Below are 26,792 nucleotides of genomic sequence, written 5' to 3'. Positions count from 1 at the left end.
ATAAGTCTTGCCACATCTGTATTTCCACGTTTAATACAATGTTGCCCATTCTTCATTTTGATATGGGATGCCACACTTCTTGTATGTCTTAACTGGTTCCTTTAAAGTGCTTGTGCAATATCTTCAGAACAGTCCCATTCTTTGCAATGTAACTTTAAACATTGGTGTCAATTGTGGTTTATAACAGTGTCTTTTTGTATTATATTCAAGAGCACATGTGAAAATAAAATGTATGTATCTCAGAGTAGCTTTCTTTGACGTAAATAAGTACATAGTATAGTGAAATTGTGAAACACATTGATTAAACTGGAGTGGGTTATTTTCCCTAACTACTTCAGAAAAAGTGGAGCTAATCTACAATCATATTTCACGGAGAATGATGGAAAACAATTTACAGAATGGGCAAAGCATCCTCTAGAGCAGGGGAGCGCAAACTTTTTGTGCTGCGCCCCCCTGTCTCTCTGCCCCCGGCTCTCGCGCCCCCCTGCCTTCCTTCAGGCGCGTCAGATGACGCTGCGTGTGCGTGTGACGTCAGGTCACATGGTGCCGCGGCATCTATTGACGCCGCGTTGCCATGGCGACGCAACACAGACGGCTGAATCCCGGTAAGTAAACAGTTGCAGGGGCCTCACGCGATCCCCCGGCATTTAATTTAAATGCCTGGGGGAAGAGCGCGGGGCCTCTGCAACTGCCCGCGCCCCCCCAGCACAATCTCCCGCCCCCCACTTTGTGCATCCCTGCTCTAGAGCAGCGGTGCGCAAACGTTTTGCCTTGTGACCTCCTGACGGCTCTCCCCACCTGCTCGCGCCTCCCATACCTGTTTTGAAGTGTCAAATGATGCCACGGGGTCATGTGACATCACGTCACCCTGTTGCGTCATTTGATGCCGCGTTGCCATGGCGATGCGTTGCCACAGCCGACTGAATCACTGCAAGTGAAGTTGCAGAGGCCTCGTGCGGTCCCCGGCATTTAATTTATATGCCTTGGGGAAGAGCGCGGGGCCTCTGTAACCGCCGCGCCCCCCAGTTTGCGCACCCCAACTCCAGTCCTCAAGGACCCCCCCAAAAGGTCAGGTTTTAAGGATATCCCTGCTTCAGCACAGGTGGGTCATTCAGTGGCTGTCAACGACACCTGACTAGTTGGTGGTCCTTGAGGACTGGAGTTGGCCACTCTTGCTCTAGAACCAGGATTCAAACATTCAGTCAACACGTGCAGCCAGCAGACCAGGTATTTAAGGCAACACATAACTAAGAAAATTGTTATAACTAGAACTAGGTTTATTGGTTCATTTGTGTAGTAATAATCAGGACAATCTTGAAAACCTGGCCTACCAGTTGCTCTTAAGGATTGACATTAGGGATCCCCAGTCTAGAATATAAAGAACACTTAAACAGTTTGTGTTCTACATTAGAAAGCAGCCATCCAAATGGCCATTGTATTTATTATTCCCCCCCCCCTTAATATGTGCATCAATACAAGCCACATAATGATAGGTAATTAGCTAAATTGACGATCTGTTCTCCTGTGATCAATTGGTGAAGATTCAGCTCGGGGGTTCACTAAATGGCTGTCAGTGCAGCAGAAGAGGACCAAAGATGTAAATTTCTGTGGGGAAGATCATGTGACCAGGCAGTTACTAGATACAATTGATGCACTGCTAGAGAGAGGGCAGGGCTCAAAAAGGGGAAGGGGATATGACTTTGTAAATATTGCTATAAAAATAAAAAATGCTTGTTACATTGTAATGCATTGAATTACATTTTTAGAGTTGTTTTAAAAAAAAAATGCTACAAGTATTTTCTCATAGTACAGAACTGATTTATTAAAAAAATAAAACACACACACACACGGATAGGATATTGCTTTGTCTGCAGCTTTAAGCACTGTCCATATTTCTAATTACTATGCCACCCCAGTTGGTACATGTTCAGAAATGCTGCACTCTCCATTGGCTCAGACTGAACCGGCCATCCCATGTCGCCCGCCATTGGGAGTTCTACTTACATAGAGTACACACATTGTGCCTGTAGGATTTTTGTAAATGCTATCCTGTTTGATGAAAAGGTAAACGGTTCAGTAGAAGCTACGACTTTGGGTAAGGGTGTCTTACTTTGACCAGATTCCTGGAAGGCAGCTTCACTTCTCTCTCCTGACTTCCAGGAATGCCATGTGCAAGGCACTAACCTCAATAAGCCCTAACCACACTTACAATTGCTTTCAGAGGTGTGCGAGCAAATGGGCAGCCAAGTGGTTAATTCCTTACTGCCACTTGTAATTGACATAACAAAAACACAAAGGGGAAGGTTTACAAAATGTTAGTCTTGTTTCCCTGTTGACTAGAAGTGGCTGCTTTCAGTTTTTCTGGTTTGCCAACGGTTTTTATTACCACACAACCTATCCCCCTGACCGGCTGTCTGGCACGATTGAAAGCTGGAACAAAAACCACAGTTGAATTGCCTGGCACTCATTGTAACAGTCAAATCCAACCGCATATTAATACTGTTACTGGATTTTACAACGGCTATCAATCAAGCAACTGTTGATGCTTGCGAAAACATCTGCCAGAAGAAAAAAGGTAAAAGGAAAATCTGAATGCAAACAAAATGTGTATATCATAGTACTGAACTATCCACTAGTTTAGGATATTAGTATGCTTACAATCCCCTGAAGGGACTTTGCCTATGTCTGGATTTCCCCTACAAAACATGATGAAAGGCTTCACAGTCCATGCATCTGCATTATGCTGCACTTATACATGCACACGTTTCAGAGTCGCCGAGTCTACATTCTAGTTTATAGTCTCTGATCTATAGTCTAAAGCGGGAGTGCCCAACTCGTCTTCAAGGGCCATCACCAGGTCAGGTTTTAAGAATATCCCTGCTTCAGCACTGGTGGCTAAATCAGGGGCTCAGCCTTTCACTGTTCTGAAGCAGGGATATCCTTACAACCTGACCCGTTGGTAGCTCTCGAGGGCTGAAGTTGGCCATCCCTGGTCTAAAGAGTCATGATTGTTGCATGTTTGATTTCAAAAGGACACTAACCACGTCACAAGCCCAAAGCCAGGACAGCCAGCCCTACCTACGCTCAGAGGAACACCGTAAACGTTTTCAAATGGTAAAACTTAGAAAGGTAAATTGTGCATTTACCAAGTCACCAGAAGGTAACAGACAATATGATTCTGTAAAAAGTGAGTACGTTTATTCAACAGGCCTTTCTAAAGCAAAACACAATCTGTTTTTCTAAAAACACCTTTTATTTGTCCCTTTCTTTTTTTCCCCCCTTTCTTTTTTTTCGCAACAAGGTCGGTATATAAAATTTACAGTCTTGTATTTTAAAAATGTCAGCATATTTCCTCAACATTAACAGCCCAATGCGAGTGGTTGCTGAAAAGTCTGAAGCATCGAAAAATAAAACACAACTATGTCGTTATACAGTAGCACAACGTGCCTCTCTCAATACTGCCTGTGTTTATGGCACACTGATAAGTATACAACACGAGAACAAAGCAGAAGGCAGCATTTAATATTGGTTCTATCTGAAAAAGAATATACTGCTGCCTAAAGCAATAATGAATATCAAGGTAAATTCTCAAGTTCCAAACTTATTTTATTGAGAAGAAACTGAACAGCAACGATGCCAACAATTATAGCTGCTCACTCTCACAGCCTGCAGTATAAAACAATGTGCAGTGGCTTTTCTGGCAACAAATGTATCAAACTCTATTGTTGCTGGTTATTATAAGCAATAGCAAAGGTGTCAAAGTTCCTTTCTCAGTTGCTGCAAACCAGGTTATCAGGACCCTCTGGATAAGGCTAATTAGTTCAAATGAAGTGAGAATTACAATGAATTGCGATGACGCATAATGTTTGGAGCTATGAGATATCTGGCCTCATTGTGGTCTATGGAGCTGTGAAATCAGAACACTGTAGAAAAGGGCATTTAATTGTGTCAAAACTGATTTATACACATTGTCTCTAATACAAATCAGACGTGTATTTCTTTTTACCAGTGTAAAGTAAAATATATTTGTCCTTTTATCACTTTCAGTTATGGTAGGATACTTATTAGTGGAGACAGAGTAAGCCAGTCCTGCTCAAACTTGCTTACAGTACATGCAATAACTTCTTTCAAGGAGATTTAGGATGACACCAGGGAGATAAAATGAGGATTAATTAGGAGAATTATGGAGACTTGACCAGTATGATCTTGGCTTTACTGCTCATATTTATCAAGTTGCTTGGTTCAGTTCTGCCTAGGGAAAAAGCTATTGATGCCCAAACAGGACCGTTGGAGATTGTCACTAACAATCTGGTGATGGTCATACAGTACTAATCATCGCTTCAAATATACACAATTGTAATGCTTCTGACTGAGTACATACTGCTATTTCTTTCCTATTCTGCTCCTGCCCAAGTCTAGGCTACAACTAGGTGTTTCATACTTCAAACCAAGCGCATGTTACCCGCAATTTAATGCAATTAGTATTAGTTAGCAAGTAATTAGTTGTACGCAGGGAAAACTATAAATCTTTTCCCAAGATTGCGACTCCAAGAGCTTTATCAAGTTTGGTCTATAGCTTGTGAACTCTCCCCGCTTACAGAAAAAGAGAGAAGAAAGATGGTAAAACTGATAGTGTCGTTGACAAGTGTTTGTTAGCAACCGAACATTTTTGAAAATCATAAATAGATGGAAAGGTATTCAGTTTCTTGAATTTGGCACCCACAGGAAACACAATACAGCTATATTTTGCCACACTTGTTACAGCGGGTTTTGATTTAAATCGTGTTATCATCACTCTAGGTTTTTAGTGGTTCCTGTCACTTTCGAAGGCAAAATATCTTGCGTACACTCATAGAATCCCGTTTAAAAGAAGGCATTGCATATTTCTTCCTTCTGTCTTCTCTTTTACATAAAGCATTCTGAGCTGCGTCAGCATAAGGCTGCGCTTACAGTGCCGGCGACAGCGACGTCGCGCCAAAACAAATGCATTGCCGCCGTCGCGTGCGCTTATAGTAAGCGCGACGCGACGGCTTGGTCCCGATTGCTGGAAGTCATCTCAATTTGATTTTTCCAACGACCGCAGCCTGACGTCGCCGTCACTATAAGCATAACCTAAAGACTGGGTGGTTTTATATCATAGTCCACATTTTTTTTCGATTTCACAAAATATGGTTTTATCTGTGGGTATCTTTTCAGTTTAACCAATCATGCTTTTATTTGTGTACTATAACACTTTTTTTTTACTCTTCTACATTTCTTCCACCAGCTCTAACGTCAATAAAAACCAATGTACACATTCCCCTAACGTGCCTTCATTTTCTAGGCATTCATGATTGTTATTGCATACAGAAGTCATGTTAACGCATGTACAGTATGAGTGTCTTAGACCCTTATAACAATTCCTGGGACCCCTCTAAAATAGCCTCATGCGTGTTTATAGGCATAAAGCTTCCATCTCCAGAGAAAACAGAAGCAGAGCTTCCCCTCAGAAGCAGAGCTGCAGACGGGCCCCACTCATACAGCGGGTTCAGTTCCAGGCCCCCGCCAAAAAGTGGAAATCGCCAAAAAGCGGAACATAGCATTTGTGCGCACTGCACAAAAAATGCTATGTTCACCGGTGATTTCCCATCCCTCCTCCCAGAATGCGGCATTCTGGAGTCGGCGGTCCCTTCTGCGCATGAGCGTAAACATGATTGCAGTCAGAAACTGGTACCGTCGTATTTGCGGAACGCCGAGAAGCGGGACCCTTCTGTATTAGTCAACGCTTTGCACTTAGAAGGCATGCCCCACAAAGCCTTGCGCAGCACTACCCAAAGCATTGTGTGCTGCGATCTAGCAGGGAGAGAGCGGTGACTGACAGCTATGCCTCCGAGAGGGGTGCAAGCGTGCAGCCTGTACCTCCCGTGGTGAACCCTCTCGTGTCATGTGTACAGTATTTATATACAGGTGTATTTGTATTTGCATATGTATGTTTGTATATATGTTGTATTTTTGTGCATATGAATGTATGTGTGTGTATACAGTATACACAAATCCTCCTCACACATCCTCTTTCTTCCCATGCTTTTCCTCTTTGCTTCTGGGGATCTCTCCCAAAGTCCCCTCCCGCCTAAAGCCTTTCTCACTCACTGCCCCACACCTCTGGAATGTCATTCCCCTCAATATCCGACTAGGACCCTCTCTCTCCACCTTCAAAGCCCATCTTAAAACAGACCTCTTTAATGAAACATTTGGGTAGCTCCACTGGCTAATACTATACGTCAGATGCATTTACACTGACCCCTTGCAGACGCACTTACCATAACATCCCTCCTACTGTCTCTTTATGTTCTCCCTACTTACCACTTAGACTGTAAGCTCTTCGAGGCAGGGGCTCCTTTTCCTAATGTCTATGTATGAAGCACTCATTCGTATGCCTACTGTGCTACTGCTTTAAAGCGCTATGTACATGGATGGCGCTATATAAATAAAGATATACATACTTACACACAGACATATATATATACAGTATACTCATATTCCTCTTGGAAAAAAATCAATACTACTCTTTTAGTGCCCAGTGGCACTCTATGTGACATTACATATAGTCAAGATTAGGTGGATGTGGGCGTTTGAGTTTGCTGGGTTTGTGTGTGCTAATATATATATATATATATATATATATATATATATATAAAATAAAAAAATAAATAGATGATACCGTTCTGTGGCTAACGAAATGCTTTTATTTGTGCGAGCTTTCGAGATACACTGATCTCTTCTTCCGGCGATGTTACAATGAATGAAGCAAGCAAAAGGTATAATTATAAACAGTGTCTCTTGGAATGTTATCTGTGCTGGTCCTTCCCCCGGTGTGGATGTGTTTTATGGCTAGAGGTGTCAAAGGGTTACTGAAAGCAAGTGAAGCAAGAGTGTGTATGTGTATCAGTGTGAATAAAAATGAATGGAGAGCCCACAGTATATACAGTGCTTAACACAAGGTGTGTGTCGAGTGAGAGTGGATATAAATGGTGTGGGTGGGTGTGGAAATGTGAGAGTTTGTAGCACAACTAAAAGTGTGTGGATACTATGTGGTCCCTATTGGTGTATAGGGATGGAAAAATAAGGAGTATTAGTATGTGTGAGAGACAGCTGTGTGTGCATACATATAGCACAGTATGTACAGACATGGCCTTTAGCGCTCATGGGAAGAGAGTTCGCTAGTGTCAGTAATGACTCATAAAATTTCGATCTCTGTTTAGGCCACTGCTAAGTGTCCCGAACAGTTGCATAAATTTGTATTCATGCAACCGTCTCTCTTTCGGGGTTTTAAGATTACCTTTGAGTATGGCAACCCTCAGATCGTTCATCTTATGGCCAGAGTCAGAGAAATGTTCGTAACATCGCCGGAAGAAGAGATCAGTGTATCTCGAAAGCTCGCACAAATAAAAGCATTTCGTTAGCCACAGAACGGTATCATCTATTTATTTTTTGATTATTGAAGCTCGGCTAACACGGTACTGATACCTCTACATGTATATATATATATATATATATATATATATATATATATATATATATATATATATATATATATATATATATATATCCATATTCCTCTTGGTAAAAAAATAAGTACTACTCTTTTAGAGTATTTTTACTCCATAGAAAAAAAAATCTGCCACAACCTCTGATTGCATATTTGTATATTATATGCCCCAGTACAATATCATGCAGTGAGTAGAATTGTTTCACATTTCCTTCAGCCATATTTCTCTGCCAAACAAGGTCTCTAGGTCCCTGTAGCATTGATGGAGATTAATAAATAGCCCCTTAAAGTTTATTCAGGTACTAGAAAACCACATAAAAGTCCTACAGCTACACTATATTTCTCCCCAATGTCTCATATATAGAAACGCATCTTAAAGCAACAACTCACACTGCTCTTTTGTCCTTTATTTTATTTAGTACGTTTTTATTTTTTTTGGTCCGTTTCCAGTGACAAAGATTCCCCATGTGAGGAAATCCCTGGGATAGGGGAAAGGATGAGAGCAGGGAAGTCCCACACTGGCTGCAGCAAACGCAGTGAAATGAATGTATGCTTTAATAATGGTAGTTAGCCGTAATGGCAGCAGTATCAGAGCTGCAATTCAGAAGGGGTCAAAAGTCTAAATGCTTAGAGCTCACAGAAAAGTGGATATATTAGTGCCAAAAACAGTGTTTTTTAAAATATTTTTTTGTTTAAGGAACCCTAAAATTATATTGTGAACTTCTACGGAACCCCAACCCTCTCTAATAGCGCGTCTGAGATCAGATGCATTGTAAGGAGCCCCAACCCTCTCTAATAGTGAGTCGGAGATCAGATGCATTGTAAGGAACCCCAACCCTCTCTAATAGTGCGTCGGAGATCAGATGCATTGTAAGGAGCCCCAACCCTCTCTAATAGCGCGTCTGAGATCAGATGCATTGTAAGGAGCCCCAACCCTCTCTAATAGTGAGTCGGAGATCAGATGTATTGTAAGGAGCCCCAACCCTCTCTAATAGCGCGTCTGAGATCAGATGCATTGTAAGGAGCCCCAACCCTCTCTAATAGTGAGTCGGAGATCAGATGTATTGTAAGGAGCCCCAACCCTCTCTAATAGTGCGTCGGAGATCAGATGTATTGTAAGGAGCCCCAACCCTCTCTAATAGTGCGTCGGAGATCAGATGTATTGTAAAGAACCCTGTATTGTTAGGGTATTACCTAACCCTCTCTAATAACGCGTCTGAGATCAGGTGCATTGTAAGGAACCCCAACCGTCTCTAATAACGCGTCTGAGATCAGGTGCATTGTAAGGAACCCCAACCCTCTCTAATAACGCGTCTGAAATCAGGTGCATTTGTTTAAGGAACCCTAAAATTATATTGTGAACTTCTATGGAATTCCAACCCTCTCTAATAGTGAGTCTGAGATCAGATGCATTGTAAGGAACCCCAATCCTCTCTAATAACGCGTCTGAAATCAGGTGCATTTGTTTAAGGAACCCTAAAATTATATTGTGAACTTCTATGGAACCCAAACCCTCTCTAATAGTGAGTCTGAGATCAGATGCATTGGAAGGAACCCCAATCCTCTCTAATAGTGCGTCTGTGATCAGATGCATTGTCAATTCTTCTGTATTTAACACCATCTTCAAATGACCTGAACATTGCAGGGAACCCAAGGGTACTTCCTAGGAACCCACACTGTAAAACACTGGCCTAACAACTGCAGCCATACACTGAAATTAAACCCTGATTGCATAATTATATAATGACAATAATAATAACTTTATTTCATAGACCCCTTTTCTCCCAATGGGACTCAAAGCACTTCCCAATTACAGTATAGTAAGCGGTACACAGAGCATATAGGAATTTTAGAGACACTGTTCTTGCACAGATGAGCTCACAATCTATGTTTTTGGTGCCTGAATCAGTGGCTCAGTCGAAAACTGACATATACAGTCACCTGTGCTGAAGCAGGGATATCCTTAAAACATGACCTGTTGGTGGCCTTTGATGACTGGAGTTGGCCACTCTTAGTGGGGTTTCTGAAACTGAAATGCTGATTGAATACAACAAGCACTGACTTGGAAGGCCCATTCATATAATCAGTAACTGTTCCTGAGATATTAAAATTTTTAGCCCAAGCCAGATTATGTTTTTGCCCCATTGTTTTGGAAAACGTGCAATAATTCTAGAACATTCTGCAAACCAAAGCAATAGTTTGATTTCAGGCCTCTTTTATATAAGGAAACCCTTGCACCAGTTATGCTTCTGTCCAGCTCTCAAAAGCTAACAGGCCATCTTTTCAAGACTTCTCTCTAACACATACGGCACTTGACCAATTAGCCCAGTCTTAATTAACACTAGGTACATTTGAAATGAAGTGGAGGAGATAAGGTCGAGTTATTGTACATAGTTACAAAGCAGGTTCTGAAAAGACCGGACCGCAAACCTTTTCTAAAACAGAAAATCAAAATGATTTAAAAAAAGGAATTAGGGCAATTAAAAAACCAAACATTTTTGGATTAAAGAGGTAGAACAAGCAAGAACATCAGCATTTCACTGTGTATAATACCCAAAATACAACAACAAAAACCACATACCCCGGGTGGCTGGGAGTTTTGAAGGCCTCTTACCTAGGGTGACCAGATTTGTGCCGGCAAAAACCACGACAAATCTCACGCATGCGCAGTCGGCAGTAGCCAACTGCGCATGCGCGAAGAGCATTTGATGACCTCATATGCGCGATCGCCACTTCCCGACTGTTCGTGCACATGCGCGATTGGCACTTGCTGACTGCGCATGCGCGAACGGCGTTTGCCGATAGCTCAGCCGCAAGAGCAGTCGGGAAGTGCTGCTCGCGCATGCGCGGTGGGCAAGCGCTCTTTGCGCATGCGAAGTCGGCTCTCGCCAGCGTGCACAGAAAACCGGGACAGGGCCAGAAAAACCGGGACTGTCCCGACTAAACCTGGACATCTGGTCACCCTACTCTTACGTTCTCTACAGTGGCATCTCGTCCTGCTACGTCGCGTTGTCATGGCGACGCGTCGTCACATGATTGCAGGAGGAGATGCTGGCTCCGGAGAGAAGGTCAGAAGTTACAGAGGCCCTATGCTCTCCCCCGGCAATCAGTTTAAATGTTGTGGGGAAGAGTGCGGGGCCTCTGCAAGCGCGGGGCTCAATGCAGAGGCACCAATGGCACTACCATCAGGCAGGTCCTGTAACTCTGCATATATATTCTCCAAAACGGTTTTAAAATGTAGGCCGGAAAACAAAAAGAAAATAGTATTCTTACTTTCGCCGAAACATTTCTGCAAATATACATCCAACACTCCACAGATCCACTGGCGTCGCATAACTGGACTGAAGCAGAACTTCCGGGGCGCGGTACCACAAGGTGACCACCTGCAAAATAAGAACACATGATTACACCAATAACCTGGACACTCTGTCAGAGCTGCAACAGAAAGGGATAATAACAGAGTTTGCTGCTGGTTGTGATTATAATGGCAGCATTACTAACACAGCCTTGTTATGGGAAATGTTCATCAAAACCTCTGATTTGTATTTGTAGAATTAAAAAAAATAAACCGTTGGATGAGAACATGGGTTACTATCTGGAATATATACATTATAGACATAGCCCTTATCGTTGATTTACACATGGATGGTATCTTACCTCTTGGATAAAAAAAAAAGGCATTTTAGAAGAGTACCCTATTTTTTTTTTATATTATTTGATTTATTTTGAAGTTTGGTGCGAATTGAGCAGAGTGAGCTCCTATTTACACATCTCCACCAATCTGCCTTCTCTTTACCACCATACAAAGGCAGACATATCTGTGTACAAGCTCTACCACGGGGGCAGCCAACTCCAGTCCTCAAGGGCCACCAACAGGTCAGGTTTTCAGGATATCCTTGCTTCAGCACATTCGAAGACTGAGCCTCTGATTGACCCACCCTGTGCTGAGCAGGGATATCCCGAAAACCTGACCTGTTGGTGGCCCTTGAGGACTGGCGTTGGCTACTCCTACTCTACAAGCTTTTGGAGTGTCCTTGTAAGGTTCAGGAAACATCCCAAGATCCAGCTCATGGTCCTTGTGACGTTCCTTGAACAATATACAGTATCTGGAGCCCTGTTGTTGCCACCCGGCCTGTGGTAAGACCTTGTCAGATATCCTTGATCCATGCCCTTGGGATAATTAAATGTAATTGGCCCGTTGTGTCACTAGACATGTTAGCACTGAAAGGGTTAGTTCACACGCCTGGTTCTTACAATCTTCATAAGCGGCTTCTATTTTGCAACAGTTTATACATTAGGAATCTCATGCAGTACATGCAAATGCTTAAAAAAAAAGACAGGAATGCAATGTATCTATTGCGATAGACATGCTATATATGTGCAAGCATCATTTTCAGCCACCTGCCCTGATTTTGCTACCAGCATGCTTTTAGCTGTCTAACTGGCTTTCCTCAACAAATCTAACAGTACTAATAGCAAACGTTTGGCTGCTTTCATCTTTCGGGAAATGAGTTACAAGCTCAATTTGTTATTTTGTTAACTTTGCTGCTGGGAGAGACTACCCCTTTACATATACCCGTACCACAGATAACGTATATACCCGTAACACAGAGAACTTATATACCTGTACCACAGAGAACTTATATACCCGTACCACAGAGAACGTCTATACCTGTACCACAGAGAACGTATATACCCGTACCACAGAGAACTTATATACCTGTACCACAGAGAACGTATATAACTGTACCACAGAGAACGTATATACCCGTACCACAGAGAACGTATATACCCGTACCACAGAGAACGTATATACCCGTACCACAGAGAACGTGTATACCCGTAACACAGAGAACGTATATACCCGTACCACAGAGAACGTGTATACCCGTACCAGAGAACGTATATACCCGTACCACAGAGAACGTATATACCCGTACCACAGAGAACGTGTATACCCGTAACACAGAGAACGTATATACCTGTACCACAGAGAACGTATATACCCGTACCACAGAGAACGTATATACCCGTACCACAGAGAACGTGTATACCCGTAACACAGAGAACGTATGTACCTGTACCAAAGAGAACGTATATACCTGTACCACAGAGAACGTATATACCCGTACCACAGAGAACGTATATACCCGTACCACAGAGAATGTGTATACCCGTAACACAGAGAATGTATATACCTGTACCACAGAGAACGTATATACCCGTACCACAGAGAACTTATATACCCGTACCACAGAGAACGTATATATACCCGTACCACAGAGAACGTGTATACCCGTAACACAGAGAACGTATATACCTGTACCACAGAGAACGTATATACCCGTACCACAGAGAACTTATATACCCGTACCACAGAGAACTTATATACCCGTACCACAGAGAACGTGTATACCCGTACCACAGAGAACGTATATACCCGTACCACAGAGAACGTATATACCCGTACCACAGAGAACGTGTATACCCGTAACACAGAGAACGTATATACCTGTACCACAGAGAACTTATATACCCGCACCACAGAGAACGTATATACCTGTACCACAGAGAATTTATATACCCATACCACAGAGAACTTATATATCTGTACCACAGAGAACGTATATACCTGTACCACAGAGAACGTCTATACCCGCACCACAGAGAACGTATATACCCGTACCACAGAGAACGTGTATACCCGTAACACAGAGAACTTATATACCCGTACCACAGAGAACGTCTATACCTGTACCACAGAAAACGTATATACCCGTACCACAGAGAACTTATATACCTGTACCACAGAGAACGTATATACCTGTACCACAGAGAACGTATATACCCGTACCACAGAGAACTTATATACCCGTACCACAGAGAACGTGTATACCCGTACCAGAGAACGTATATACCCGTACCACAGAGAACGTATATACCCGTACCACAGAGAACGTGTATACCCGTAACACAGAGAACGTATATACCTGTACCACAGAGAACTTATATACCCGCACCACAGAGAACGTATATACCTGTACCACAGAGAATTTATATACCCATACCACAGAGAACTTATATACCTGTACCACAGAGAACTTATATACCTGTACCACAGAGAACGTATATACCTGTACCACAGAGAACGTCTATACCCGCACCACAGAGAACGTATATACCCGTACCACAGATAACGTATATACCCGTACCACAGAGAACGTGTATACCCGTAACACAGAGAACTTATATACCTGTACCACAGAGAACGTATACACCTGTAACACAGAGAACGTATATACCCGTAACACAGAGAACGTATATACCCGCACCACAGAGAACGTATATACCTGCAACAGAGAACGTATATACCCGTACCACAGAGAACGTACGTATATACCCGTACCACAGAGAACGTGTATACCCGTAACACAGAGAATGTATATACCTGTACCACAGAGAACTTATATACCTGTACCACAGAGAACGTGTATACCCGTAACACAGAGAATGTATATACCTGTACCACAGAGAACTTATATATCCGCACCACAGAGAACGTATATACCTGTACCACAGAGAATTTATATACCCATACCACAGAGAACTTATATACCTGTACCACAGAGAACGTATATACCTGTACCACAGAGAACATCTATACCCGCACCACAGAGAACGTATATACCCGTACCACAGATAACGTATATACTCGTACCACAGAGAACGTGTATACCCGTAACACAGAGAACTTATATACCCGTACCACAGAGAACGTCTATACCTGTACCACAGAGAACGTATATACCTGTACCACAGAGAACGTATATACCCGTACCACAGAGAACTTAAATACCCGTACCACAGAGAACGTGTATACCCGTACCACAGAGAACGTATATACCCGTACCACAGATAACTTATATACCTGTACCACAGAGAACGTATATACCTGTACCACAGAGAACGTATATACCCGTACCACAGAGAACTTATATACCCGTACCACAGAGAATGTGTATACCCGTACCACAGAGAACGTATATACCCGTACCACAGAGAACGTATATACCCGTACCACAGAGAACGTATATACCCGTACCACAGAGAACGTGTATACCCGTAACACAGAGAACGTATATACCTGTACCACAGAGAACTTATATACCCGCACCACAGAGAACGTATATACCTGTACCACAGAGAATTTATATACCCATACCACAGAGAACTTATATACCTGTACCACAGAGAACGTATATACCTGTACCACAGAGAACGTCTATACCCGCACCACAGAGAACGTATATACCCGTACCACAGATAACGTATATACCCGTACCACAGAGAACGTGTATACCCGTAACACAGAGAACTTATATACCTGTACCACAGAGAACGTATACACCCGTAACACAGAGAACGTATATACCCGTAACACAGAGAACGTATATACCCGCACCAGAGAGAACGTATATACCTGCAACAGAGAACGTATATACCCGTACCACAGAGAACGTACGTATATACCCGTACCACAGAGAACGTGTATACCCGTAACACAGAGAATGTATATACCTGTACCACAGAGAACTTATATACCTGTACCACAGAGAACGACTATACCCGCACCACAGAGAACGTATATACCCGCACCACAGAGAACGTATATACCCGTACCACAGATAACGTATATACCCGTACCACAGAGAACGTGTATACCCGTAACACAGAGAACTTATATACCTGTACCACAGAGAACGTATACACCCGTACACAGAGAACGTATATACCCGTAACACAGAGAACGTATATACCCGCACCACAGAGAACGTATATACCTGTAACAGAGAACGTATATACCCGTACCACAGAGAACGTACGTATATACCCGTACCACAGAGAACGTGTATACCCGTAACACAGAGAATGTATATACCTGTACCACAGAGAACTTATATACCTGTACCACAGAGAACGACTATACCCGCACCACAGAGAACGTATATACCCGCACCACAGAGAACGTATATACCCGTACCACAGATAACGTATATACCCGTACCACAGAGAACGTGTATACCCGTAACACAGAGAACTTATATACCTGTACCACAGAGAACGTATACACCCGTACACAGAGAACGTATATACCCGTAACACAGAGAACGTATATACCCGCACCACAGAGAACGTATATACCTGTAACAGAGAACGTATATACCCGTACCACAGAGAACGTACGTATATACCCGTACCACAGAGAACGTGTATACCCGTAACACAGAGAATGTATATACCTGTACTACAGAGAACTTATATACCTGTACCACAGAGAACGACTATACCCGCACCACAGAGAACGTATATACCCGTAACACAGAGAACGTATATACCTGACCACAGAGAACGTATATATCCGTACCACAGAGAACTGAGCTTGGTGAGGAAGGAAAAGAAGTCCCCAGAACATACTGGAAGATTAGAGGTAACTCAATGTTTTTTTCCTGGTAAAATGTTATAAATAAATAACGTCTTAACCCCTTCACTGCTGTTGACTGGAAAAGGTGGATAACAAAAAGAGCACAGAAAACCTTTCATACTCCAAAACGTGGCAGTCCTGCCTAGGACAAATGGCGAACTAAGATCAGTGGCATGATTAATAATGTTAAAAGTATCTGACAGACCATAAAAAAAAAAATTATTTTTTTAACGACATTTCCATGATAAACAAAAGCGTTGTAAACATTTTAGAATCTTTATTTAATGTGTTTTGATCATAACGTAATTACAAAACCATCAATAGTCAAACAGAAAAACATGCACACAAAAAAAATATGTTTTCCTTTGTATAAAAAAAACAGCGAATGAAAAATTAATATGGTCAGGGCCTTTTAAAAATAGCTTGTGTAGCCCGTTTCTAAACACAGCTTTAAAACTTAAGCCCTTCGATTGCAACTTTTTTTAAGTACTATGTATTATACTCATTTTAGCGACATTAGTCATGGCAGCTTAAGTGTGAAAAAAAAAAAGAATAAAGATATCTAACTCTATAAAGCAGGGGTCGGCAACTCCAGTCCTCAAGGGCCACCAAACAGGTCAGGTTTTCAGACTATCCCTGCTTCAGCACAGGTCACTCAATCAGTGGCTTAGTCTACTGAGCCACATGTGCTGAAGCAGGGATATTCTGAAAACCTGACCTGTTGGTAGCCCTTGAGGACTGGAGTTACCCACCCCTGCTATAAACAATGATGTTTTTTTCATGGCTCCTGTACGTCACTCACTAGCATCGCCTTCCGATCACCATTTGCATCACGGTTAATATTAGTATCCTTGGAACGGTGGGTCTCCCGGTGCATGGCCAGAGTGATTACATACTCCGAGGCGCGCCAGTGATTACATACTCCGAGGCGCGCCAGTGTTATTTTTTCTTAAAGCAGTGTTATTGCCGTTTTAGAAATAGGACGGGTCAACCTTGGTGTCCAGTTCAAGGATTCCATTAGCTACTGTACTAAGCAGAAATAGGGCTGCCAGGTGACTTCTCCAAAAATACTGGACACAACGGTGAAATGTGCAACACACACACACACACACACACACACACACACACACACACACACACACACACACACACACACACACACACACACACACCTACCTCTGACCTATCTCCGCTGAATGCTGTTTCCTCCTCTCCTTAGCCCCACCCCAAGCATCCTGATACCTCCTCCTGATTGGCTACATTACCTAGCAGCAGCCAGTCAGGATGGAATAAGCTACTCAGCCCCCTAGCAACAGCCTTAGGCCTGGGACATAGTGGTTTTAAGCTCGCTGAGGCGGGCTGAGCCGCGCTGAGCAGATGCACAAAGCCCCTGCATCTGTCATCAGCGCGGCTATAGTTTCTCCCTCCGCATGCGCGCTGATGTGTGCGGAGGCTGAGAAACTTTCCCGAGACAGGCAGTTTTGAAATTTGCCGCTCGGGGAAGCGGAGGAGCGGTCACGTGACCGCTCCCATCCAATGGGAGCGGGGGACTAGCCCCGCCTCCCGCCCCAGAGCGCGCTCCCGGCTCAGCGCTGTTTGCTCCTCTATGTCCCAGGCCTTACTCTCTCTCTCTGCTCGGGGAAATCCCGGTTACTATGTCCAGAGTGGTAATACCGGTATACACATACATGTCCAGTATTATCTCTCATTTTTTTCCTGGACATAGTGTCCAAATACAGGACAGTTCGGTTCAATTCTGGACACCTGGCACCCTAAGCAGAAAACGTGCCCATACCTTTTATAGGAGTACTTTCTCATTGAAAGTGTTATTTAACGGTACTTCTCAATAAATGCCTTAAAAAGAAAAACACATCAGCCCTAATGTGTTTGTGGAGATCTAGTCACTACTCCTGTGCTGAGAACAATTTATATGTATCCTTATCTAAAAACGTAAAAGAATGCTGGCAAATATTTGTTTGGTTTCCATGGTGAGAGGGAGTGTGAAAGTTGTCTGGACGAACCAAAGTGCATTGGACTTTGTTAAGGGAATGTCGTCAGGGGACAGAGATCTATCTTTGGTTATTATGTTCGTACAAGAGTTTGGCACTGCCAAAAACAGAGGTTTTGTTGAAGCACAATTGTTTCAGACCTGAGGAAAAACAGATTCAGGATCTGTTACTGGTTCTGCTTCATATCTGTTGCGGTTTAGACTGACTGTAGCACACGTTTGAATGCTTTAATTACATGGATATGGAGACACAGGAAAGTATTGATCTGTACGGAATTAGTTGCCAAAATTAGGGTAATTTACCAAACGTATGGAGACACTTAAAGGTTGAGAAGTTCTTAAAGGGGTCGTTTAAAGTAGTGGGTCAAAAAACGCTCTTAAAAGGCCTTGAGCAACAGTTCACACTCTAGGTGACAGACCTATGTAGCCTGTCAAAAAAAACACCCCATTTCTTTGAATAACTTTCTATAACTACCTTAGAAAGATTCAATTATTCTTAACGTAACCATTTCAAGCATTCGGCAAGCCCTGGCGGCAGTGTTAGGACCTACAGATGGGCCACACCGTGACATGGTCGTAGGCTTAAAATACTTTGGCCAAAGAATTGAACTAAGTGACCCGTGCTTATGAGAAGATCAACAGCTAAGTATTTAACTATATAATATATTAGTTAGATGGAGCCTTTTTTGTCTTTTGTTCTATACTGTACATGGGGTCACAATCCTAGTAACACTCTTTTTGACACAATATATATGATATGGTGGATTTGGGTTCTGAGCTTACAGGGGCTTTGTGCGTGTGTGAAGAATAAACACTGAATTCCAGCATTAGGCAACCAATAGCGAACAGGGATCTGCTGCTACTACTACAGTAACTCTGTGAGAAAGATGAGGTGGAAAATGCTCAATATCATCATATCAGCCCATAATATTTTGCAACATTAAGCAGCAGTTTTTTTTATACTATATGCAGCATGTGAGTAGCTTTAATGAGAAATAATAACCTAAGCGGCCAATCGATCCATTCTCCTGTGACCGATCAGCGAATATCCTCCCAAGGCTATCGAAATGGCTGTTTTCTGACTCCGTGCTGTGCTACAGCTGCAATGTAACATTATATTACTAAGTGTAACACATTATTGTTACAGCTTTCAGCTCAGCAATAGACAGTCTGCTGCTGGGAATACTGGAACAGTTATTTTGTGATACTTTGTTGCCAAAGGGCAGAGCTGAAAAAGGTGTGTGTTAGAGCCGGTTTTAAAAGAGGAAGTGGATGTGACTTTCTAAATGGTTGCTAAGCAGCCAAAGGATGCTCATTACATTATTAAAAATCATTAAAAAAAGGCATTAAGAGTTGGAAACAAAATATGAAGAAAAAAAAATGCAGTAAGTATTATCTAATGACACAAGTCTTACTGCGTATCTAGGTTAACCTTTTTTACAGAGCTAATAAAAGCTGCCGTTTTGCTTTACAAGATGTTGCCTGTATATTGAAAGATCTACAAGGCTGGGTCGGTAAAAGGTCATTGTGTAGATCAGGGGTGGCCAACCTTTTTATCAGGCCTGTGCAGTTTGTTAGGTGGGCCACTGTCCTACTGCTCCCCCCCCCCCCCCCTCACTCAATCTCCCCCTTTAAAAATGTTCTACCTTGGAGTGTGGGGGGGGGGGCCTCAGGTCCTGCGGTGGAGGGGAGAAGGATGCAGAAGTTGGGCCCGACTTCTGGAGTGTGTGTGTGAGGGGGGGGGGGGGGGGGGGATGGAGGAGTTGAGGAAAGCCGGGGATCAGCGGCTTTGGGGGGGGGGGGGAGGAGGAAGCCGGTGGCGCTGCATATTTAAAGGTGCAATCTCGTGTAGCCATGCAAAAATGACATTTGTTAAGAGGTTAACCATTTGTAGTTGCCACCTCAAACAGATCTAACTGTGCTAAGAGCAAATATTTGGCTGCTTTTGTTTCAATTGGAAATTAATTTCAAATTTCATTTCTTAGGAGCCTCTGCATGGAGAGTGTTTGTCAATCAAGAATCTGCATTGCTTTCCTCCTATCCTGCCATTGTCAGAGAGTACATCTCCAGTAAAGATAAGAGGAGAGGTGGGACATTTTGCCTGTGCAAACTCTTGCTAAACACAGTGACGCTAGACAAAAAGGAGAAGTCAGAGGAGATCAATCTCCTCCCAAATCTCACCTTGCTATGTTTACAAACGAACTTTATAAAATTATTTCAAAAGGACTTCGACGTGTCAAATTTTGGTAACAAAGGCATTAATCACGAAGATGTAACTGCTTAAAGATGCCACTGCCATTAGTACACGTTAATCCTAAAAGGGATTGTCCTTTTACATATTGTTATGTAACAAATCACACGAGAAAAATCAGCCCCCTGTGGCATTGCTGTGTTTATTGGCACCAATATCGTAGATTGTAAGCTCATCTGGGCAGGGACTGTGTGTGTAACATGTGCTGGGTCCCGCACGCTATACTGTCATTGTGATGCGCTTTGAGTCCTATTGGGACAAAAAGCACTATATAAAATAGTTATTATTATTATTATTGTGGTTGTACCCTATAAGGGAAGAATACAAAGTATAAAACGGAAACAAAAACAATTCAAATTTACAATAAATGCTGTGCACAATTAAACTTAAATACCTAATAGAATGAAAAAGTCTAATGAACATGGCATGACAACAAAAGAGTTAACAAATGGAAATCAACATTTCCCCACAGTTACCCGTCTCGGGCCAGTAAATGAGCTGCAAGTGCCGTTCTGCCTTTTGTTTAGCAGCAACATTATATATAAACAAACGCACCAGAAAGAAGTTTTTGCTTTCTATGAAATGTGTTATTAAAGGAAAAGCGCTGTCTCTGCTTCTAGGAAGAGAAACACGCCCGGTATGTTGAGGATGTTGCAACACAAATTCTTAGTATTTCTGCCAGTGTTAAATGCTGAGTGGAAAACACTTCAGTACCTCAGCTGATCTCCGTGTCATTCAGACCTGTTAGCAGCGAGCCGCCTGCGCAGAGACCCATAACTAGGTCTTCTTCTGCATGAAGCTTAATCATTCAGATCATGCTTAGTACCCCGTCCTGAAAGTAGTCATATTGCAATACGAGGCAATAGTGAAGATGAATATATACTATATTTATATAGCTACAGCTATACAGTGACATTTACACAACACCTCTAGATTTAAATTCCCTCTTGTATGCAGGTTGTTACTAATTTGTATTATAATAATAATAATAACTTTATTTCACCTTCTACTCTGTAACTTTATTTCATAGAACGCTTTTCTGCCAACGGACTCAAAGGGCTCCACAATTACAAAGTAGCGTGCATTGTACCTAGGATTTTTACACTCAATAAAAAGTATTTTTTTTTGTCTATTTCGGTCTATATTATCTAAGCAGTATTTTGCCATAAGACACCTTCTGGTCTGGAAGACACCTTTCAGCACAGTGACTTCCAAGGTCGGTAAGATAGCTTCCAGCACCGGCATAGGTCTCATTGCAGAAGACTACTTAGTAAATATGGTCCTGCATCTTCTTTAGCACCTCTTGAACCGTCATTATTACTGCCCTGCTACATCCACATCACGATGAACTTGTGAGGAACATTGCTCACAAGTATTTCATTACTATTCTGCAGTTCAGAGTAACTATTTCATGTGTTATGGAAACTCACATTTCTAACTTTCAATCTCCCTCCATTTTCCTTACGTTTCACGCTTCCGTCTTTAGTTTGCGTCTGTCTCTTTCTCCAGTCTTCTTACAGTATATTTACATTTTTCTGGGGGCAACCTCCACTGCCTCGCTCTGCCGCTGCCTCGCTCTGCCGCTGCCTCGCTCTGCCGCTGCCTCGCTCTGCCGCTGCCTCATTCTGCCGCTGCCTCACTCTGCCGCTGCCTCACTCTGACACTGCCTCACTCTGACACTGCGTTACTCTGACACTGCGTTACTCTGCCGCTGCCTCACTCTGCCACTGCCTCACTCTGCCACTGCCTCACTCTGCCACTGCCTCACTCTGACACTGCCTCACTCTGACACTGCGTTACTCTGCCGCTGCCTCACTCTGCCGCTGCATTACTCTGACACTGCCTCACTCTGCCGCTGAGTTACTCTGACACAGCCTCACTCTGCCACTGCGTCACTCTGCCACAGCCTCACTCTGCCACTGCCTCACTCTGACACAGCCTCACTCTGACACAGCCTCACTCTGCCACTGCCTCACTCTGCCACTGCCTCACTCTGACACTGCCTCACTCTGCCACTGCCTCACTCTGACTCTGCCTCACTCTGACTCTGCCTCACTCTGCCGCAGCCTCACTCTGCCGCAGCCTCACTCTGCCGCTGCCTCACTCTGCCGCTGCCTCACTCTGCCGCTGCCTCACTCTGACACTGCGTTACTCTGACACTGCCTCACTCTGCCACTGCCTCACTCTGACACTGCCTCACTCTGCCGCTGCGTTACTCTGACACTGCCTCACTCTGCCGCTGCGTTTGCCTCACTCTGCCACTGCCTCACTCTGCCACTGCCTCACTCTGCCACTGCCTCACTCTGCCACTAACTCACTCTGCCACTGCCTCACTCTGACACTGCCTCACTCTGCCGCTGCCTCACTCTGCCGCTGCATTACTCTGACACTGCCTCACTCTGCCGCTGCGTTACTCTGACACAGCCTCACTCTGACACTGCCTCACTCTGCCACAGCCTCACTCTGACACAGCCTCACTCTGACACTGCCTCACTCTGACACTGCCTCACTCTGACACAGCCTCACTCTGACACAGCCTCACTCTGACACAGCCTCACTCTGACACAGCCTCACTCTGACACAGCCTCACTCTGCCACAGCCTCACTCTGCCACTGCGTTACTCTGACACTGCCTCACTCTGACACAGCCTCACTCTGACACAGCCTCACTCTGACACAGCCTCACTCTGCCGCTGCGTTACTCTGACACAGCCTCACTCTGCCGCTGCCTCACTCTGCCGCTGCGTTACTCTGACACAGCCTCACTCTGCCACTGCCTCACTCTGACACTGCCTCACTCTGCCGCTGCGTTACTCTGACACTGCCTCACTCTGCCACGGCCTCACTCTGACACAGCCTCACTCTGCCACAGCCTCACTCTGACACTGCCTCACTCTGACACAGCCTCACTCTGACACAGCCTCACTCTGACACAGCCTCACTCTGACACTGCCTCACTCTGCCACAGCCTCACTCTGACACTGCCTCACTCTGCCACAGCCTCACTCTGACACAGCCTCACTCTGACACTGCCTCACTCTGACACTGCCTCACTCTGACACAGCCTCACTCTGACACAGCCTCACTCTGCCACTGCGTTACTCTGACACTGCCTCACTCTGACACAGCCTCACTCTGACACAGCCTCACTCTGACACAGCCTCACTCTGACACAGCCTCACTCTGACACTGCCTCACTCTGACACAGCCTCACTCTGACACAGCCTCACTCTGACACTGCCTCACTCTGCCACAGCCTCACTCTGACACTGCCTCACTCTGCCACAGCCTCACTCTGACACAGCCTCACTCTGACACTGCCTCACTCTGACACTGCCTCACTCTGACACAGCCTCACTCTGACACAGCCTCACTCTGCCACTGCGTTACTCTGACACTGCCTCACTCTGACACAGCCTCACTCTGACACAGCCTCACTCTGCCGCTGCGTTACTCTGACACAGCCTCACTCTGCTGCTGCCTCACTCTTGCGCTGCGTTACTCTGACACTGCCTCACTCTGCCACTGCCTCACTCTGCCACTGCGTTACTCTGACACTGCCTCACTCTGACACTGCCTCACTCTGACACTGCCTCACTCTGACACTGCCTCACTCTGCCACTGCGTTACTCTGACACTGCCTCACTCTGACACAGCCTCACTCTGCCACTGCGTTACTCTGACACTGCCTCACTCTGACACAGCCTCACTCTGCCACTGCGTTACTCTGACACTGCCTCACTCTGACACTGCCTCACTCTGCCACTGCGTTACTCTGACACTGCCTCACTCTGCCGCTGCCTCACTCTGCCGCTGCGTTACTCTGACACAGCCTCGGTCCCTTGTACCTTATAACCCCTCGAGGCTCATTTTTTGCCCTTAAACCTAAATAAAATAACCACACAGCACTTTGCTGGAGGTAAAGGCCACAGCATCTATTCATTTCCAAACTACAAAAACTTTTATCACTGTATAACCATTATATATATATATATATATTATATATATATATATATATATATATATAACCTGAACCTTGCCAGCCCTGAAGACACAAATCCAACTCTCTTACCTTAAATCAAGAGGGGCTTAAGGTTACCATAGCCAAGCCTCCAGAGGTTACTAGCATAAGACTGCCTCAAGGCCATGCTACCTCTCGCATATCCCCCAAATCGGGGACTTATCCACCTTTTGCTCCATACCCAACTCTGGAAATGTTCCCACGCCTGCAGTGCCAAATTTTGTATAACGTCTTTATTTTTTAAATAACAATTTGCAAAACAGGGAAGATGAACAGCTACAGTATGTATCTGCTCTCCTCAGACAGCTACTGTATGTGTCTGCTCTCCTCAGACAGCTACAGTATGTATCTGCTCTCCTCAGACAGCTACAGTATGTGTCTGCTCTCCTCAGAAAGCTACAGTATGTGTCTGCTCTCCTCAGACAGCTACAGTATGTATCTGCTCTCCTCAGAAAGCTACAGTATGTATCTGCTCTCCTCAGACAGCCACTGTATGTGTCTGCTCTCCTCAGACAGCTACAGTATGTATCTGCTCTCCTCAGACAGCTACAGTATGTGTCTGCTCTCCTCAGAAAGCTACAGTATGTGTCTGCTCTCCTCAGACAGCTACAGTATGTATCTGCTCTCCTCAGACAGCTACAGTATGTGTCTGCTCTCCTCAGACAGCCACTGTATGTGTCTGCTCTCCTCAGACAGCTACAGTATGTATCTGCTCTCCTCAGACAGCTACAGTATGTGTCTGCTCTCCTCAGACAGCTACAGTATGTGTCTGCTCTCCTCAGACAGCTACAGTATGTATCTGCTCTCCTCAGACAGCTACAGTATGTGTCTGCTCTCCTCAGACAGCTACAGTATGTATCTGCTCTCCTCAGACAGCTACAGTATGTCTGCTCTCTCAGACACAGTATGTATCTGCTCTCCTCAGAAAGCTACAGTATGTGTCTGCTCTCCTCAGACAGCTACAGTATGTGTCTGCTCTCCTCAGACAGCTACAGTATGTGTCTGATCTCCTCAGACAGCTACAGTATGTGTCTGCTCTCCTCAGACAGCTACAGTATGTGTCTGCTCTCCTCAGACAGCTACAGTATGTGTCTGCTCTCCTCAGACAGCTACAGTATGTGTCTGCTCTCCTCAGACAGCTACAGTACTTGTCTGCTCTCCTCAGACAGCTACAGTACGTGTCTGCTCTCCTCAGACAGCTACAGTACGTGTCTGCTCTCCTCAGACAGCTACAGTACGTGTCTGCTCTCCTCAGACAGCTACAGTACGTGTCTGCTCTCCTCAGACAGCTACAGTACTTGTCTGCTCTCCTCAGACAGCTACAGTACGTGTCTGCTCTCCTCAGACAGCTACAGTACGTGTCTGCTCTCCTCAGACAGCTACAGTACGTGTCTGCTCTCCTCAGACAGCTACAGTACGTGTCTGCTCTCCTCAGACAGCTACAGTACGTGTCTGCTCTCCTCAGACAGCTACAGTACGTGTCTGCTCTCCTCAGACAGCTACAGTACGTGTCTGCTCTCCTCAGACAGCTACAGTACGTGTCTGCTCTCCTCAGACAGCTACAGTACGTGTCTGCTCTCCTCAGACAGCTACAGTACGTGTCTGCTCTCCTCAGACAGCTACAGTACGTGTCTGCTCTCCTCAGACAGCTACAGTACGTGTCTGCTCTCCTCAGACAGCTACAGTACGTGTCTGCTCTCCTCAGACAGCTACAATACGTGTCTGCTCTCCTCAGACAGCTACAGTACGTGTCTGCTCTCCTCAGACAGCTACAGTATGTGTCTGCTCTCTCAGACACAGTACGTGTCTGCTCTCCTCAGACAGCTACAGTATGTGTCTGCTCTCCTCAGACAGCTACAGTATGTGTCTGCTCTCCTCAGACAGCTACAGTATGTGTCTGCTCTCCTCAGACAGCTACAGTATGTGTCTGCTCTCCTCAGACAGCTACAGTATGTGTCTGCTCTCCTCAGACAGCTACAGTATGTGTCTGCTCTCCTCAGACAGCTACAGTATGTGTCTGCTCTCCTCAGACAGCTACAGTATGTGTCTGCTCTCCTCAGACAGCTACAGTATGTGTCTGCTCTCCTCAGACAGCTACAGTATGTGTCTGCTCTCCTCAGACAGCTACAGTATGTGTCTGCTCTCCTCAGACAGCTACAGTATGTGTCTGCTCTCCTCAGACAGCTGCAGTATGTGTCTGCTCTCCTCAGACAGCTGCAGTATGTGTCTGCTCTCCTCAGACAGCTACAGTATGTGTCTGCTCTCCTCAGACAGCTACAGTATGTGTCTGCTCTCCTCAGACAGCTACAGTATGTGTCTGCTCTCCTCAGACAGCTACAGTATGTGTCTGCTCTCCTCAGACAGCTACAGTATGTGTCTGCTCTCTCAGACACAGTATGTGTCTGCTCTCCTCAGACAGCTACAGTATGTGTCTGCTCTCCTCAGACAGCTACAGTATGTGTCTGCTCTCCTCAGACAGCTACAGTATGTGTCTGCTCTCCT

General features: G+C 44.5%; 1 protein-coding gene across 3 annotated transcripts in view; it reads right to left on the bottom strand.

Annotated features, from left to right (window-relative positions):
• CDK6 (cyclin dependent kinase 6) overlaps nucleotides 1–26,792 on the bottom strand; it is a 285,631-nt gene that overhangs the window by 53,495 nt on the left and 205,344 nt on the right. For all 3 annotated transcript variants that reach the window (XM_075587347.1, XM_075587345.1, XM_075587346.1), the window contains exon 5: nucleotides 10,802–10,911. In XM_075587347.1, the coding sequence (XP_075443462.1) occupies nucleotides 10,802–10,911 (110 nt within the window). The remainder of the gene's footprint in view (nucleotides 1–10,801; nucleotides 10,912–26,792) is intronic.

Source organism: Ascaphus truei, chromosome 2 (assembly GCF_040206685.1).
Source record: "Ascaphus truei isolate aAscTru1 chromosome 2, aAscTru1.hap1, whole genome shotgun sequence".
Taxonomy (NCBI): domain Eukaryota; kingdom Metazoa; phylum Chordata; class Amphibia; order Anura; family Ascaphidae; genus Ascaphus; species Ascaphus truei.
This window is presented reverse-complemented; position numbering and strand designations above follow the sequence as displayed.